The 13151-nt window shown below is 38.2% G+C and overlaps 1 protein-coding gene across 5 annotated transcripts in view; it reads left to right on the forward strand.

Moving 5' to 3' along the window:
* Positions 1-13151, forward strand: part of cacna2d2a (calcium channel, voltage-dependent, alpha 2/delta subunit 2a) — a 156824-nt gene that overhangs the window by 80721 nt on the left and 62952 nt on the right. For all 5 annotated transcript variants that reach the window (XM_041981457.1, XM_041981459.1, XM_041981458.1 and 2 more), the window contains exon 4: positions 1235-1294. In XM_041981457.1, coding sequence (XP_041837391.1) covers positions 1235-1294 — 60 coding nt within the window. The remainder of the gene's footprint in view (positions 1-1234; positions 1295-13151) is intronic.

Here is a 13151-nt window from a genome sequence, read left to right on the forward strand (position 1 = left end):
AATCATCTTAAAATGTCATATTATATGGAACAATATTCTTTAGACCAATTATTAATCTGTACAACAGTAATAGAGAGAAAAAACAAACAAAAAAAATTAAATAAAAAAATAAAAGACTTGGATGGACTGGAGGTCATTATCTGTAAACATGTTGGGACAGTGTTAATGCATGGACATACTTGACTTTCAGTGGACACTTGGTCAGTAGTATTTATTGACGATTTGACAGAAGATAGAAGGAGCAGGATGAATTCTGAAGTGCAAATCCATTGTCTTTCGGCATCCATGGGTTTCAGAGCTTAGGTGGTCATTGTCTGAAGTAGAATCAAGTCTTTAAAAAGAAATCAAGTCTAAACATGAAGCTCTCATTAAATATATGTGAATATGTTTGTAAACAGCTAGAATGAAAAAAATTATTTTTAACTATTTCTTGACCTAAATGTACACTTCAGTAAAGCATAGCAGCTTTAAATGTCAGCGCACTTTCACTCAAACTATTGACAGGCATTTTCTGTCCCTATTTTACTTCATCTGTAATTTCGATGTTGTGTTTTCTTTGTGAAGGGGAAAGAAAATTCAATTTCATATTTGACGGTCTCACAAAAAAGGCTCTTGTGAATGTAAATTATCGATGAATGCATTTTTAGACATTGATAAATACTAAAAAAAAAAAAAAAAAAAGAAGTGTGGTTCCAGGGCACTAAAACTTTAGAACTGATCTAGCAGCTTAGGTGTAGGTTTTGTAGACATATTTGATGTTCACATTTAATTTTTCTACAAGGCATAGTGGGTTTTTTTTGTCATTAATGTGTCGAACAATGAACCTTAAACTAGATATTTGCATGTGGCCATGCCACCTTCTGTACACAAACAGGGAAAACTGCAGACAGCTTACCTGCAAATGTCAACGTCAAATATAAAATTAACAGTCTAACAACTCATTTACTTGTGAAAATTATACTATTATGATTCTGAAGTTCTTTTTTTTTTAATAAGCTTAATAAATATTTTCAAACACAAAAAGTACTGAAGAGTTTTACTGGTTATAACCTTTATATTCATTTTGGTTGGTCTGGTTTTCTCTCTTACTCTCTCCCTGTCTCCTTTACTTATACACATACACACATACACACACACACACACACACACACACACAACACAAAACACAAATTAATGTTCTACATGTCCTACTGACTTCTGATACTCATGATGCTGTTTCTGTGTTTTCTTGTAGAAACTGGCAAGAGAGGCCGAGCAGCTTCAAAAGGAGCACGTCTGGCAAGACGGTGTGACGGTAAAGTAGGACACCTGCTCCCCTCCCTCCCTCCCTCCCTCCCAGGATGACTCCTTTTTTCCTTTTCTTTTCTAGACAAACTAGTTTATCTTCCCATCGCCAGCCTTTTCCCATCTCTTTTCAACCCCCCCCCCCCCCCCCCCCCCCCAAAAAAAGCAACTTTACTTTGAAGCCTTTAATGACAATGTGATCAGCATCACAGAGACTATATGAAAACTAGTACAAAATCAATGAAAGTCCAACATTTATTCACACTCACTGGAAATGACTTTTGGGGATTGTTATTATTATGATCTTTACCATTATCTTAGAGGTTCAGCTTGTTTGGTTATACCGGCCATAGCAATCTGATTTTTGCATTTCCTTGAAGCTGACCTTTAAAACACCAGGGATACGCTCTTGTAACCTACAAAAAAGAAATGGCTTGTGTGCTTCTGAGCCTGCGTTCTTCTGTGACTGTCAAATTTGTAAACCTTTAAATGCCCAACTAACATGCACACCAACACCTGCATAGAAATATACAGTGATGTGAAAAAATAAATGAACTCCATGGAAGCTGTTGACATTTTCAAGATATTTGAAAAAAGCAAACACTTGACCTCTCCGAGACTGTGCCTACTAATAAAGGCGATAGGCTCAAACAACACATGGAATTGACATTGTAAACCTGCATTTGTCACACTTTGAAAGCCATATAATGAGAATCTGTGGCTCTGCTTCATTTAAACCTGACATCCAGGTTATTTGTTCCACACTTACAACTTTCTACTAAAGCCTCCAAAAACATTTGGATGTCTAAAAAGGATTTTAAAAAATTCAACTAAATGCAGCTTGATAATTTTTTGTTTACAAAAGAAGAAGAAGAAAAAAAAAATCTCCCCCTGCCTTGCCCTGATATTCTCACTGTTGTGTGCTTGTAGAGGAAAAAAGTGTTATGTATACTTGACACAAAAAAATAAGGGAAGTTGTTTGGTTGATTGTTTTTACCTTTTAATAAAATCAGCTGGTGCTGTAATATGCATTGCTGGAAAGTCTGATTACTCACCTTGAGGTATAACTTTTAAGGATTGTTCTTCAGTGGATTGAGCAACACAGCTAAACATGGGTATGCAGCCACTGCAGCTTGGCAACTTATCTGCATGCTGTTTATGAGCCTGGCAACATTTAGCTGTGGGATGGCATCCCATCCCTTAACCAGTAGTTGTTGAAGCTCAACCAGTGTGGTTGTGTTGGTCACCATGGCATGTTCAACACGCCCAAGCTGATCCCACAAATGTTCAGTTGGGTTGAGGTCTGGTCTGATGGGAGGTTACTTAATCCTTTCTCCTCCTAAATTCTAGAGGTAGTCTGATGATCCTGACTCTGTGGGGGAGAGTGCTGTCATCCTGGAGGATGAAGTTAGGTCCCTGATTCTGGAGATAATGGACTTGCCACTGGCTCAAAATCTCATTCCAATGTGTGTATCAGTGAGGTGCCAGTCATACATCTGAGCCTGGCACATACCTGGCAGCACTTGAATTTCAAAACGAGAGTGGATGCCAACAGGAGGATATTACATGTGATTTTGCCACATTTTTGTGGGGCACTACTCACTTTAGTTTAGCTGTGTTGCTCATTTCACCAAAGTGCAACCTTACAAGTTATGCCTTGTTGTAAAGGTGTTTAATCAGACTTTCCAATTATATAATGCCCAACTGGTCTTATGAAAAGGGAGAATAAATTGACCAAAGAATTTCTTACTTGCTGTGCTAAATTTATATAGTGTCCATAAATATGCGTTGAATATTTAGTATTTCTTACGAACACCATCTTTATTTCACAGCGGAAAGGGAATTATTTTCTGCATCTTTGTTGAGAAACTTCACTGTATTTAGAAGACAAGTTTATTGAGAAATTGATGACCGCAATACACCTGTCAAATATTATGATAGAAGCATAATAAACATTATGTTACAGCACTAATACTAATTCTTGGAGTTTAACAACAGGAAGCTGTTTACATTCCTACTGAATACAAGATTTACGTTACAGTCTGTGGTTGTCATTATCTGATTCTCCTCCTCATAATGCTTCATACATTTTCACTAGAAGATGGGTCTGAACTGAAGGTTGGTCAGTTAAAATGTGGACAACACATCCACTGAGAGAACTTGGTGGCATTATGTACAGAGCTGATATATGGCTTCCTCTTGGTGAAATAGTTTAAGGTTACATTTCTGGAAACAGTGCCAGATTTTGCTGGGTGAAATAGGTTTTCCAAAGTACTCTCAAGCCAATGAGAGTATATTGATTACTGGGGAATTATAATATCTTTATGCAGTGCTGTTTTAAATGCCTCAAAGGTCACAACCAGTGGTTTCTGGCCTTGGCCTCTAAACAATGAGATTTCCACAGACTCTCTGAATCTTTTTACATTGTTATGTACTGCACATGTGACAGGCTGAGGTCTTTATTTGCAACCGTATGTTGATTTTTTTTTTCCTTCTTCTTTTTTTAAGTCTCCTTATTAATTCTCGGGAAAGCAGTGAGCTACGACCCATTATTGCTCAAAAATTCTATGGTTGTAAAACAGTGTCTTTCTTTGCCTACCTTCAATTGTTTTGTGCATATTGCTGGCATCAAATCCTATATTTTTATTTTCTAAATGCAGTGAAATTGGTCAGTGAAGACACTAAAATAATTTCAATCCTACTTGTGTCTATAAAATAAAATTCCAACAAATTAGTAAATAATAAACTACTTCATTTCCCATAACTGGGGTTTGTAAAATGATGCATTTCCTTAGTTACTGTGTGAAAGAAATGCATTTTAAAGCATTGTATAGAACCTAAATAAGAAAAAGAGCAGTGTAAGAACACATAATTGACCATAGAAGATAATTTATTATCTACAATATAGAAAATCTTGAAGAAATAAAACATTTCATCCCAGGATTTGTTAGTGTTGTGGCAGTTGGGGTCATCAATCTATTATAAAATATTATATGGAAGGTGTGTCAGTAAAAAGTATATGCCATTTCTTTGAAAAAAAAAAAAAAAGTTGTATTAATCTACAATTTTCAATGAAGTAATTTGCTGTTAACAGATGGATTAAAGATAGAGCTATGTGGTCAAAGGAACATGTGGCCAACCAAAACAGACAAGACAATTTCAGACAAGACATCTTGCTGACACTGGTTCAACTACCAATGGTGAATTTTGGGCGATTTGAACCATGTGGTACGTGTACCAAAACCTTCACTCTCCCAACCAAAACAATTTTACATTAAAAAAGTGGTTAGAAGAATTTTACAAACCAGTGTCAGTGGCTGATGAATAATTCTACAAAACACGCAAGGAGAAGTACCCTCTACTGCCCATCCCTTTCCCCTCAGAAAAGTATATTTATTGATGTTTTTGTTAAATAAACTACTGACACGAAATATATACCTTTTGTTGTTGTTTAAGTGTACAGTCTTTATAGAGTATGGAATATTTTGTTGTTAACTATTGTATTTACTTTTTTATGATTTTATATATATGTACATTTAAATATAAAAATAAATATATAGACATTAGACACATACAAATTCCCTGCTGTCATATCCTCTGTCTCCAGGGAGACAAGCTCACTGTCATGGTACACTTCCCACAAATGGATTTTTAACCCCATGCCTCCTGGGGAATATTTTAGAAAAAGCTTTAACTGATTTAAAGTGAATAATTATTAGCCCTACTTCCCTGCAAAGTCCATTTTTATTCATGGTTGCTTACACTCTGAAGATGTAGTCTTGTGGCCTGCATCCATCCCTGTCACCCTGCTGGTTCAAGCGAGGGAGATGCACTGCGGCTGTCCCTTCATCTTAGGCCTGAGGGGGGTTGATGCCTGCCTCTCTCTGCCTAGCTCTGATGCACCTCAATCGGATGTGTAGCCATGCAGGAAGTGGAGCCTGGGTCACAGTCCCCACACACAGCACACCTGTTCATATGTAGCTGCATCCAATACAGCATCAATACCCCCTCAAGTGGAAAAGCCAGATTTCTCTTTAATCCACCCCTCCCTCTCCAAAACCTCTCTCTTGCTGTTTCTGCTCTTTTGCTTTTTCTCACTCTTTTCAAACTCTTTCTGTCCAGTCACCTGCTTCATTCTCACATTACTCTTCCACCACATTATGTTCTTTTCTTATCTGTGTGTGAGTTTAATCAGGCATGAAAACAGTTGGAATATACCATATTGTAGCAAATGCTGCAAATGAATCCCAATAGTACTTCTCTATTAATAATGTATTGAGCTGATTTCATTTGCCTTTATAATTAGACCAGGTAATGAATCTCAGCAGGGGCAAGTGTGAAACCATAAAAAAAATATCACAAAGAGGTGTGGGTTGCGGTTGAGGGGAGGATTTGGTGGGGTGGTTAGATATGCAACATCCTTGCAGGAAGATTTTCCTGTTTGTAGATTTTGTGCTTTTCTAATTTCTGTTTGGCTGAACACTCTGCTGACTGACACTCTAATTAGATTAGGGCTTCGTGCTCTTTGGGCATATTAGGGGAAATGTGTTGCATCTTAAACTAGCGGGTGGAGCAGTCTGTCAAATGGAGAGAAAAGGTGGTTTATGCATGAGAGACGGGGTGTTTTGCTAGATTTTGTGTGTGTGTGTGTTCTGGTTTGGATTGGAAAAGCAACTGCTGGTGTTTGTGATTGTCAACGAGCAGGTATTTAATTGCATGTGTTTATTAACTGCGTGTTTTGTACCTGGCCCAGCCCATCTGCTCGCCTCACCACGGTGACATCATCGAAACTCAATGACACGCCTGTTCCTCACAGCGGCTGCCATCACAGCTGTTACCGTAGCAATGGAAAGATTTCGGCCTTTTTCCTCTTTTTCTAGCTCATACACACACATATTCAAGCGTTTTCAGAGTCTGTGTCTGACCATCCTGACTGCTGGACATTATGGATGTCAAAGTGTTGATCGTAACAACTGTTGAGATGGTCATTCAGGGTTTTAAATCCATTGAAATGAAATGGTGTGTGAAATAGACATTAAAGTGTTGGATTGCCACCGATTTCTCAAGGTCAGACGTCCATCCCTTTGTGACACTCTGTTGGCAATGGAGTCATCCCAAGGCAGCGCAGTAGTTTCAATTCTGTTTTGCGATTCTCCAAAGGACAAAGGAGAGCCAGCAAACTTACAGCCAAATTTCACAACCCTTCTTTATTTTGTTAACTAAAAATTGGCAGAAAGCTAAACATGCTAAAAAATCTCTGTGATGAGCATCCACGTGAAACTTTAATTCTAATTTTTCTTTTACAAAATCACAGTCTGCAGCTTTGGCTAATGTTAAATGTCACCTACATGCATGTTGTTTATTTCAAATGCTTTTCTGGAAGCCAAAATGCATTTTTCTTGTCAAATTATTAACCGGATGTTAGCCAGATGAAAATAGCTTTTCTCCCAGAGTCTCTCAGTTTTACAGTTATCAGTGTAGGTCATTTTGAAGCTACACCTTACTGCAAAATAGTTTGTAGAGCAGCTTGAGTTGATACTAAGACTTCATAGAAGCTCATTAAAAGAGTGCAAATTCACTGGAAATAATGCAAAAAGCTGTTCAGTCACATAAGAGACAAAATATTACTTGGTCCAAAATAGATCAGTTCTTTGAATAGTTGAGATTGCCTTACATATAGGTTTACTTTTATAAAGAATAATCATAAAAAAACACTGCTTTAAAGGAAGCAAATAATAATTATGTAGTCAGTAATTATGTTACTTATAATTATATTACTGACTACAGTATCACAGTGGACTGTAGTTAATTACAATAATTATATTGCTGACTGGTAACTGGTAACTATTGACCAACATTGTGATTCGATTCCAATGGAATTCCATTTGAATCCATTGTATTTGAGAAGGAAAACATCTAAAATCTGCAGGACTGTGGCCCTTGAGGAAAAAAAACTGGACACCCCCAGTTTAAGTTGTAGTTTTGTTAATCCTGAAACACAAAAATGGTGTTCACCACTTCTCTAAGTTGGATACTTTGTAAAACTGACCATGATGTTGACCAAAAATTTACAAAATGAAAGATTTTATCTTGTTTTCATTATTGTCAGACTAATGACATGATCAACTATATATATATATTCAGCCACTCATGACACCCGTGATGTAGAGACTGCTGATGATGACCACTGTCACATTGCTGAGGAAAGGTTGACATGAAGTGCAACACGCTGACATGAAACCGTGACACAAGATTGGGTGAAAGACAGGATGGAGATTGTGGAGATTGGAGGAAGACACGTCCTTTCATTCAGATTGTGATGTGGCAGCTGCTGTATGTTGGAAATGCATTAGTGCTAATAGCTGTGCCATTAGGAAAGAGAGGGGCACTCTGCTGATGGGTTGCCATGATGAAACCAGGGAGAGCGTGAGGCAGAGAGAGCCACAGAGGGAAACAGACGTGGAAGTGAGAAAGCAAGTGAGTGAAAGAAGAAGGTATAAGAGATGGAGAAAACAGGAAACAGAGATAGAACCATCTTCCAGGCCATTTACTGCAATCATCACTCTCTAATCAATCAAGCCTTTCATCATAGGACAACACAGTCTCCCACATTCTTTCTCTTCTTCTCTCTCTGCCTCTTTCGTCAATTCTTCTCAGCCACCCACTCTCAAACATAACACAGTTGTGACCTCTTCAGGCTCGCTACACATGTATGTTCAGCAGAATCCTTGTACTCAAACACCTACAAATAATATTCAACAGAGTAGCCTAGTGATCTTTTGCTAAAATACGATACTGTACATCATAGACATAGTGGAAACATTTAGTGTCCTGGTTTCAACAGCACTAGTTGCACTGAAATCACAGTAGATCCCCAGAGAGGTGTAACATGACCTGGGTTGCAAGGGTTTGTTCACTTGACCAAGTTCGGCTCCTCTCATAATGATTATTTGACATAATTGGCCCTTCAGAAGAAATGAGTGAGAATCATTGTGGCAACACTCAGCCCAGTCTTCAAAACTACCTGCTCCATTAGCCACAAAATCCATTAATCTTATAAAGGCTGCCATAGACAGATTCAAATTCAGATTCTGTTCAAATAGACAGAACTGAAGGGATACCTCACTCTCACTCTGACTTTAATGTCTCTCTGCTCATACATTTTCATTTCTTCTTTCATTGTCAGAAAATGTTTCCTAGCCGGTCTTCACCTTACACTGTATTAACTAAATCATGGAACAACTGGACTTTTCTGCAGGCACATGCATCATCATATATGTGGATGAATGTATATTTTATATTTTGTTATTTGTTTTTCTGCCTACAGCCATACCTACCACATTTAAAAAAAAGTAAACAGTGTTTTTGTTTTTTTGTTTTTATTTTAAGCAGTTCAAATCATCTTGACCTGATTTTACCAGTACTATCCTATTTAAACTGGGCCCACTGCTCTTTTAAAATGTTTTGTTTAAAAGCCCCAGAAAATCTCTTTGAATGTATTTTGATACTATCCTTATGTACACCAAAACACAGGAGGATCTCTACAGCAGCAGTCTGAGAAAGATGGTTAGAATATAGCCATGAGTCCTTTTTAAATGCTTTTGTCAAACCCTGATAAGCATAGCCACATTGTGTAATCACAAATAAACTCTATCCGTTTTTGTTGTGAGCATTTTTTTTTACCACTCCCTTGTGGCTGTGCTTAAATGAGCACGTAATGGAACTCGTATTCAGTGTTATCACTGATTCCTGAGCCATGGAACGTAGTTCCATCTGCTCGCCATTGCAAAGGAAGAAATGAGGGGGACTTTGTGGAGAGAAATTTCTATATGGTATACAATTTAGCAATATTCCAAACAGAACTGATTCCCTATTGAATGTACCTGATGGTGTACATACAGCTGTACCTGCGACTATCCAGTTCTGAGATGCATATATGCAGAAAATGAACACATCAGCTAAATTTATAGGACGTAAATATAAATTTCACTATAAACTTAATTTTGACTGCAGCATCTCTTTATTCCTTAAATGCCCTGAAGCCTCCCTTCTTTTTCAATCAACGGCTACGCTGCTAAACTTTGACCAGACTTTTGGTTGCCAAGGTGACCCCACAGTTTAGTAATTTCATTATCTTGATTGTAAACCACTCTAATTTGTTTAAGTGGTGCTCTCCAAAACAGAAATTTTGACATTTTTTTCTTCACTTCATTTCCTAACGTGTCACACCACTGTGTCAAGAACCTCTTTTATCAAACTTCTGGTTGTCTGCTCTTGAGCAGGGAAACATTATGAAGTTGAGGAAGACTATGAATATAAGAAGTATTGGAGTTAAGGAGCAGTTAATGAGGAAAGCTGGGGCGAAACAGAACATAGAAAACGTACAGGCGTGTCAGCGAATCTTTCTTCAGAATGAGTTTGGCCAACTCTGATGCAGCCTGCTACCAGGTGGTAATGTTTGGAAAGTGGCCCCCATGTCTAAATCCCACTAATCGATCCTCTTGTCTCACATGAGATGGGAATCAATAGTCAGAGAAATCCAGTGAGCCACGTTGCAGATGCTGATTTTTTTTCCCCCCATTTCACCACATGGCCAACATCCATGAAATGTTATTTAAAAGGATGAACCTGCTGCCTCTTCACCACTCTGGTTAGAGCAGGATAATTATAAAAAAAGAATACAGACTTGTAAGTACTTAAGATGAATGTTTCTATGTAAATATTTAGTCGTTTCTAGAGAGACAAAATGCTTCCTATGTAGACCCCAGACAACAATGTTTTAGTTCATCCGCTGAGTGACAGAGTGAAACGTATTTGTAAAACTATTCAAGATTGGTCAGAGATGGTTGGAAAAAAATGTTGGCATTTAATTAACAGCTACTTCACAGTCCTTTACCATCTTACTCGGTCCTAATTAAAAGGCATGTTTATCTGAGGTTTCTCTTCAGATTGAGTCCACCAAGATTTTCCAGGGATGTTCTTATCTTAACATTTTATCAGTGATCAGAGGTTGGTTATGCTGAGTTTCAGAGGTACCTGTTGAGATTTTTTTTTTTTTTTGGGGGGGGGGGGGTACGTTATCCACCTGCTGTTCTTGGTGCCTACTTGTAGATGTCTTAAAGAAGGGTTCCCTTTGTCATTTGAATTTTCAAATCATTGTGAAGGACAGCAAGGCATCTGATGGAAATGATTACGGGGTCGAAAATAACAGGTTTCCTTTGGCTGGTGCTGATTGTTGATTGGGCACTCATAGTCAGCCTGAAGAGAGGAGGTGGTGACTTTTCAGACCTCTATGAACTAGCAGTGGTAAAATGGCTGAAAGATCTCAGTTAAATGAAAATCTCAATTCAGCCCTTTAAGAAAAGTGGAACCTGGAAACATTTCCTCAGATAAGTGGACCACTGGTGCCGTACCGTGTGATGGGACATGGAGGACTAGACATATCAACAGATTGTGATTGCTCATCGCTGCTCCAGATGTTGTAAAATGCTAAACCTGGATAATAATTGAATTTGCTTTATCAACTCCCTCTGGAATCCAAGGATAGTGTTAATATTACCATTGTCTGCTATCTTATTTGACTTTATTTGCCGTTACAGCACCTTTTCCCTGCTATTCCTGTGATGATCAGATTGGGGGCTTGTTTGGGAGATGTTGGCATGCCTGTGTCATGTGGATAGGCTTTTTATCTGGCATTGTGTCCATGCAGGGTGGAGATGCTATCAGCACTAAAACCTGTCCCTCAATGGAGCCCTGTCAGCCAACAATGGAGAACAGCATTACCCAGAGTGCAGCAGGACAAAGCCTTCTTCCCTTATCTCAGGATTGGAATATTCACAGACTGATTTAACTGCTTTTACCAAGGGAAAGTGTCAGGCTTTGAAAGAAAGAGACAACACAGCAGTGATGGGAAACAGGGAGCAAAAGAGGGGGAGAGAAGACATAAGATGTTTGTAAAGAGAGATTTTAACAATAGAAATAGTACATTTATGGATATATTGGGACACGAGGTATAATTGCAGCATATAAAACCATACTTTTTAAATAATGTCTGTTAATTTCCCAATAATCAAGACTTCTCTCCTCATTTCTTTCTTTCATTACTGACTTCTTGCATCTCCTGGTCTGGTGCCCATCTTTGAAGTGAGTGTGCAGTGAGATGGCACAGCGTTCTGTCTGAAGAGTGGCAAGACACTGATGAGACGTGCATGGAGAATGTCATTCACTTTGCTGAATTTGCGCTGTATATTGCAGCTTTAATCTGGGGGCACATTTGTTTATTGGCATACAAATGAAAATCTGCATGGAGCTATGCTTGGACGCCATGGTCTCAGCAGCTCTCTAATCGCTTAAATGCCTGGAGATGTAGAGCATGCCAATGAGAAAGCAAGAGAGAGGGAGGCAGCCGAGCCGAAGGCCTCGGCCATGCACTTCTTTATCTGAGTTTCACTTCAGCTCAATAGCTCTCTCCCTCTCTCGAATTCTCTTTCCTCCAGGCCAACAGTTTAATTTCCAGTAAGCTGGTTAACTCTTTTATTGACTTGACATTATAACGAGGCATTTTTGTAACCTTCAGTGTTTAAGACAGCAGCCATATTTTTCATAACTGGACACCTCAAACACCATGTCTTTATTTTACTAAAGCGAGGTAACAGGACACCAAATGGACCTCTTTCAGTAGAGAAGTATAGAAACAGAGATGTTCTTTTTAGTGCATCTCTTGTGCTCTGAAACTGCTCTTCCATAAAGGCCTGATGATGGAGTGTTACTTAAGAGAACGTCTGAAACTCGCTTGGCTTTTGATTACATCTTTAATCAAGGCCTTGTCCCATTTGTTCCCAGGTCTCACACCCAACACATTGTGTTTACACAGGTAATACAGATGCTACACCTTTGAATCAGTTTTAAAGTTGTGTAGTTGAACAAACAAATAAAATTGGCAAAAATATTATTTAATGTTGTTCTGTCCATTGTTACCACCCCCTCCGGCACAGAATTATTATATGTCTCAAATCAGTGATGTAGAAATTCAACAAAACTGTTCAGACTGACTTTGCTTAAAAAACAAGAAAATCTTAAATATTTGATTCAGTACCATAAATGAAGGTGGCCTGGGTCGGATGTGACAAAAATCTGATTTGTACTGTTCAGACTTGTGAAAGACTCAGATATGAGTTACATGTGGTCAAAAAGGTCAGATTTATGGCCACTTTTTCATGAAGTGTTAACGAAGCTGTAGATGTGTTTGTAAAGCTGTTTGAAGCGCCATCACATAGGGGTCCACAACCCTGCTGGAGCCCTGCAGCGGTTTATTCCAGATACACTAGTGAAGTATGCAAATATGCTGTATAAAGTGTATTCGCTTGCTTTGTGGATAACCAAAAAAGAAGAAAACATTTTAAGTAAGCATGTAACTACCTATGTGTTTGTTCATTTTTGTAAGAGAATTTCAAGCTTAACAAATGGCACTCAAAAGGTTTCGTATGTCATTCACAGGAAACCTCTACAATTCAAGATCCAAGTGGTTAAAGGGATTTCAGATCTCTGGCTTTTTTTTTTAACATGAAAATGATTAATTTACTTCATAGAAAAATTCAGAAATTCACCTTTTCACACTTAGAAACCTCTGGGCCATATAAAATAAAGGAAATGGGCTGAGCAAATTAGTTTCTCATTGTGTTTATGTGATGCCTTTTTGACATCTGTCCTTTTATATGAATGCCCTTGTGTGTACGTTTTCCTTCTCTAAAAGAAATTGAATGTCAGTCATTAGCTACTGAACATATGTAAATGGTAATGCTTCTGTTTGCCATGTGTGCACTGGAGTTTAATGTGTGCGAGTATGTGCTAAGCCTGGCTGATCACAT

Source organism: Melanotaenia boesemani, chromosome 3, assembly GCF_017639745.1.
Source record: "Melanotaenia boesemani isolate fMelBoe1 chromosome 3, fMelBoe1.pri, whole genome shotgun sequence".
NCBI classification, from domain to species: Eukaryota; Metazoa; Chordata; class Actinopteri; order Atheriniformes; family Melanotaeniidae; genus Melanotaenia; species Melanotaenia boesemani.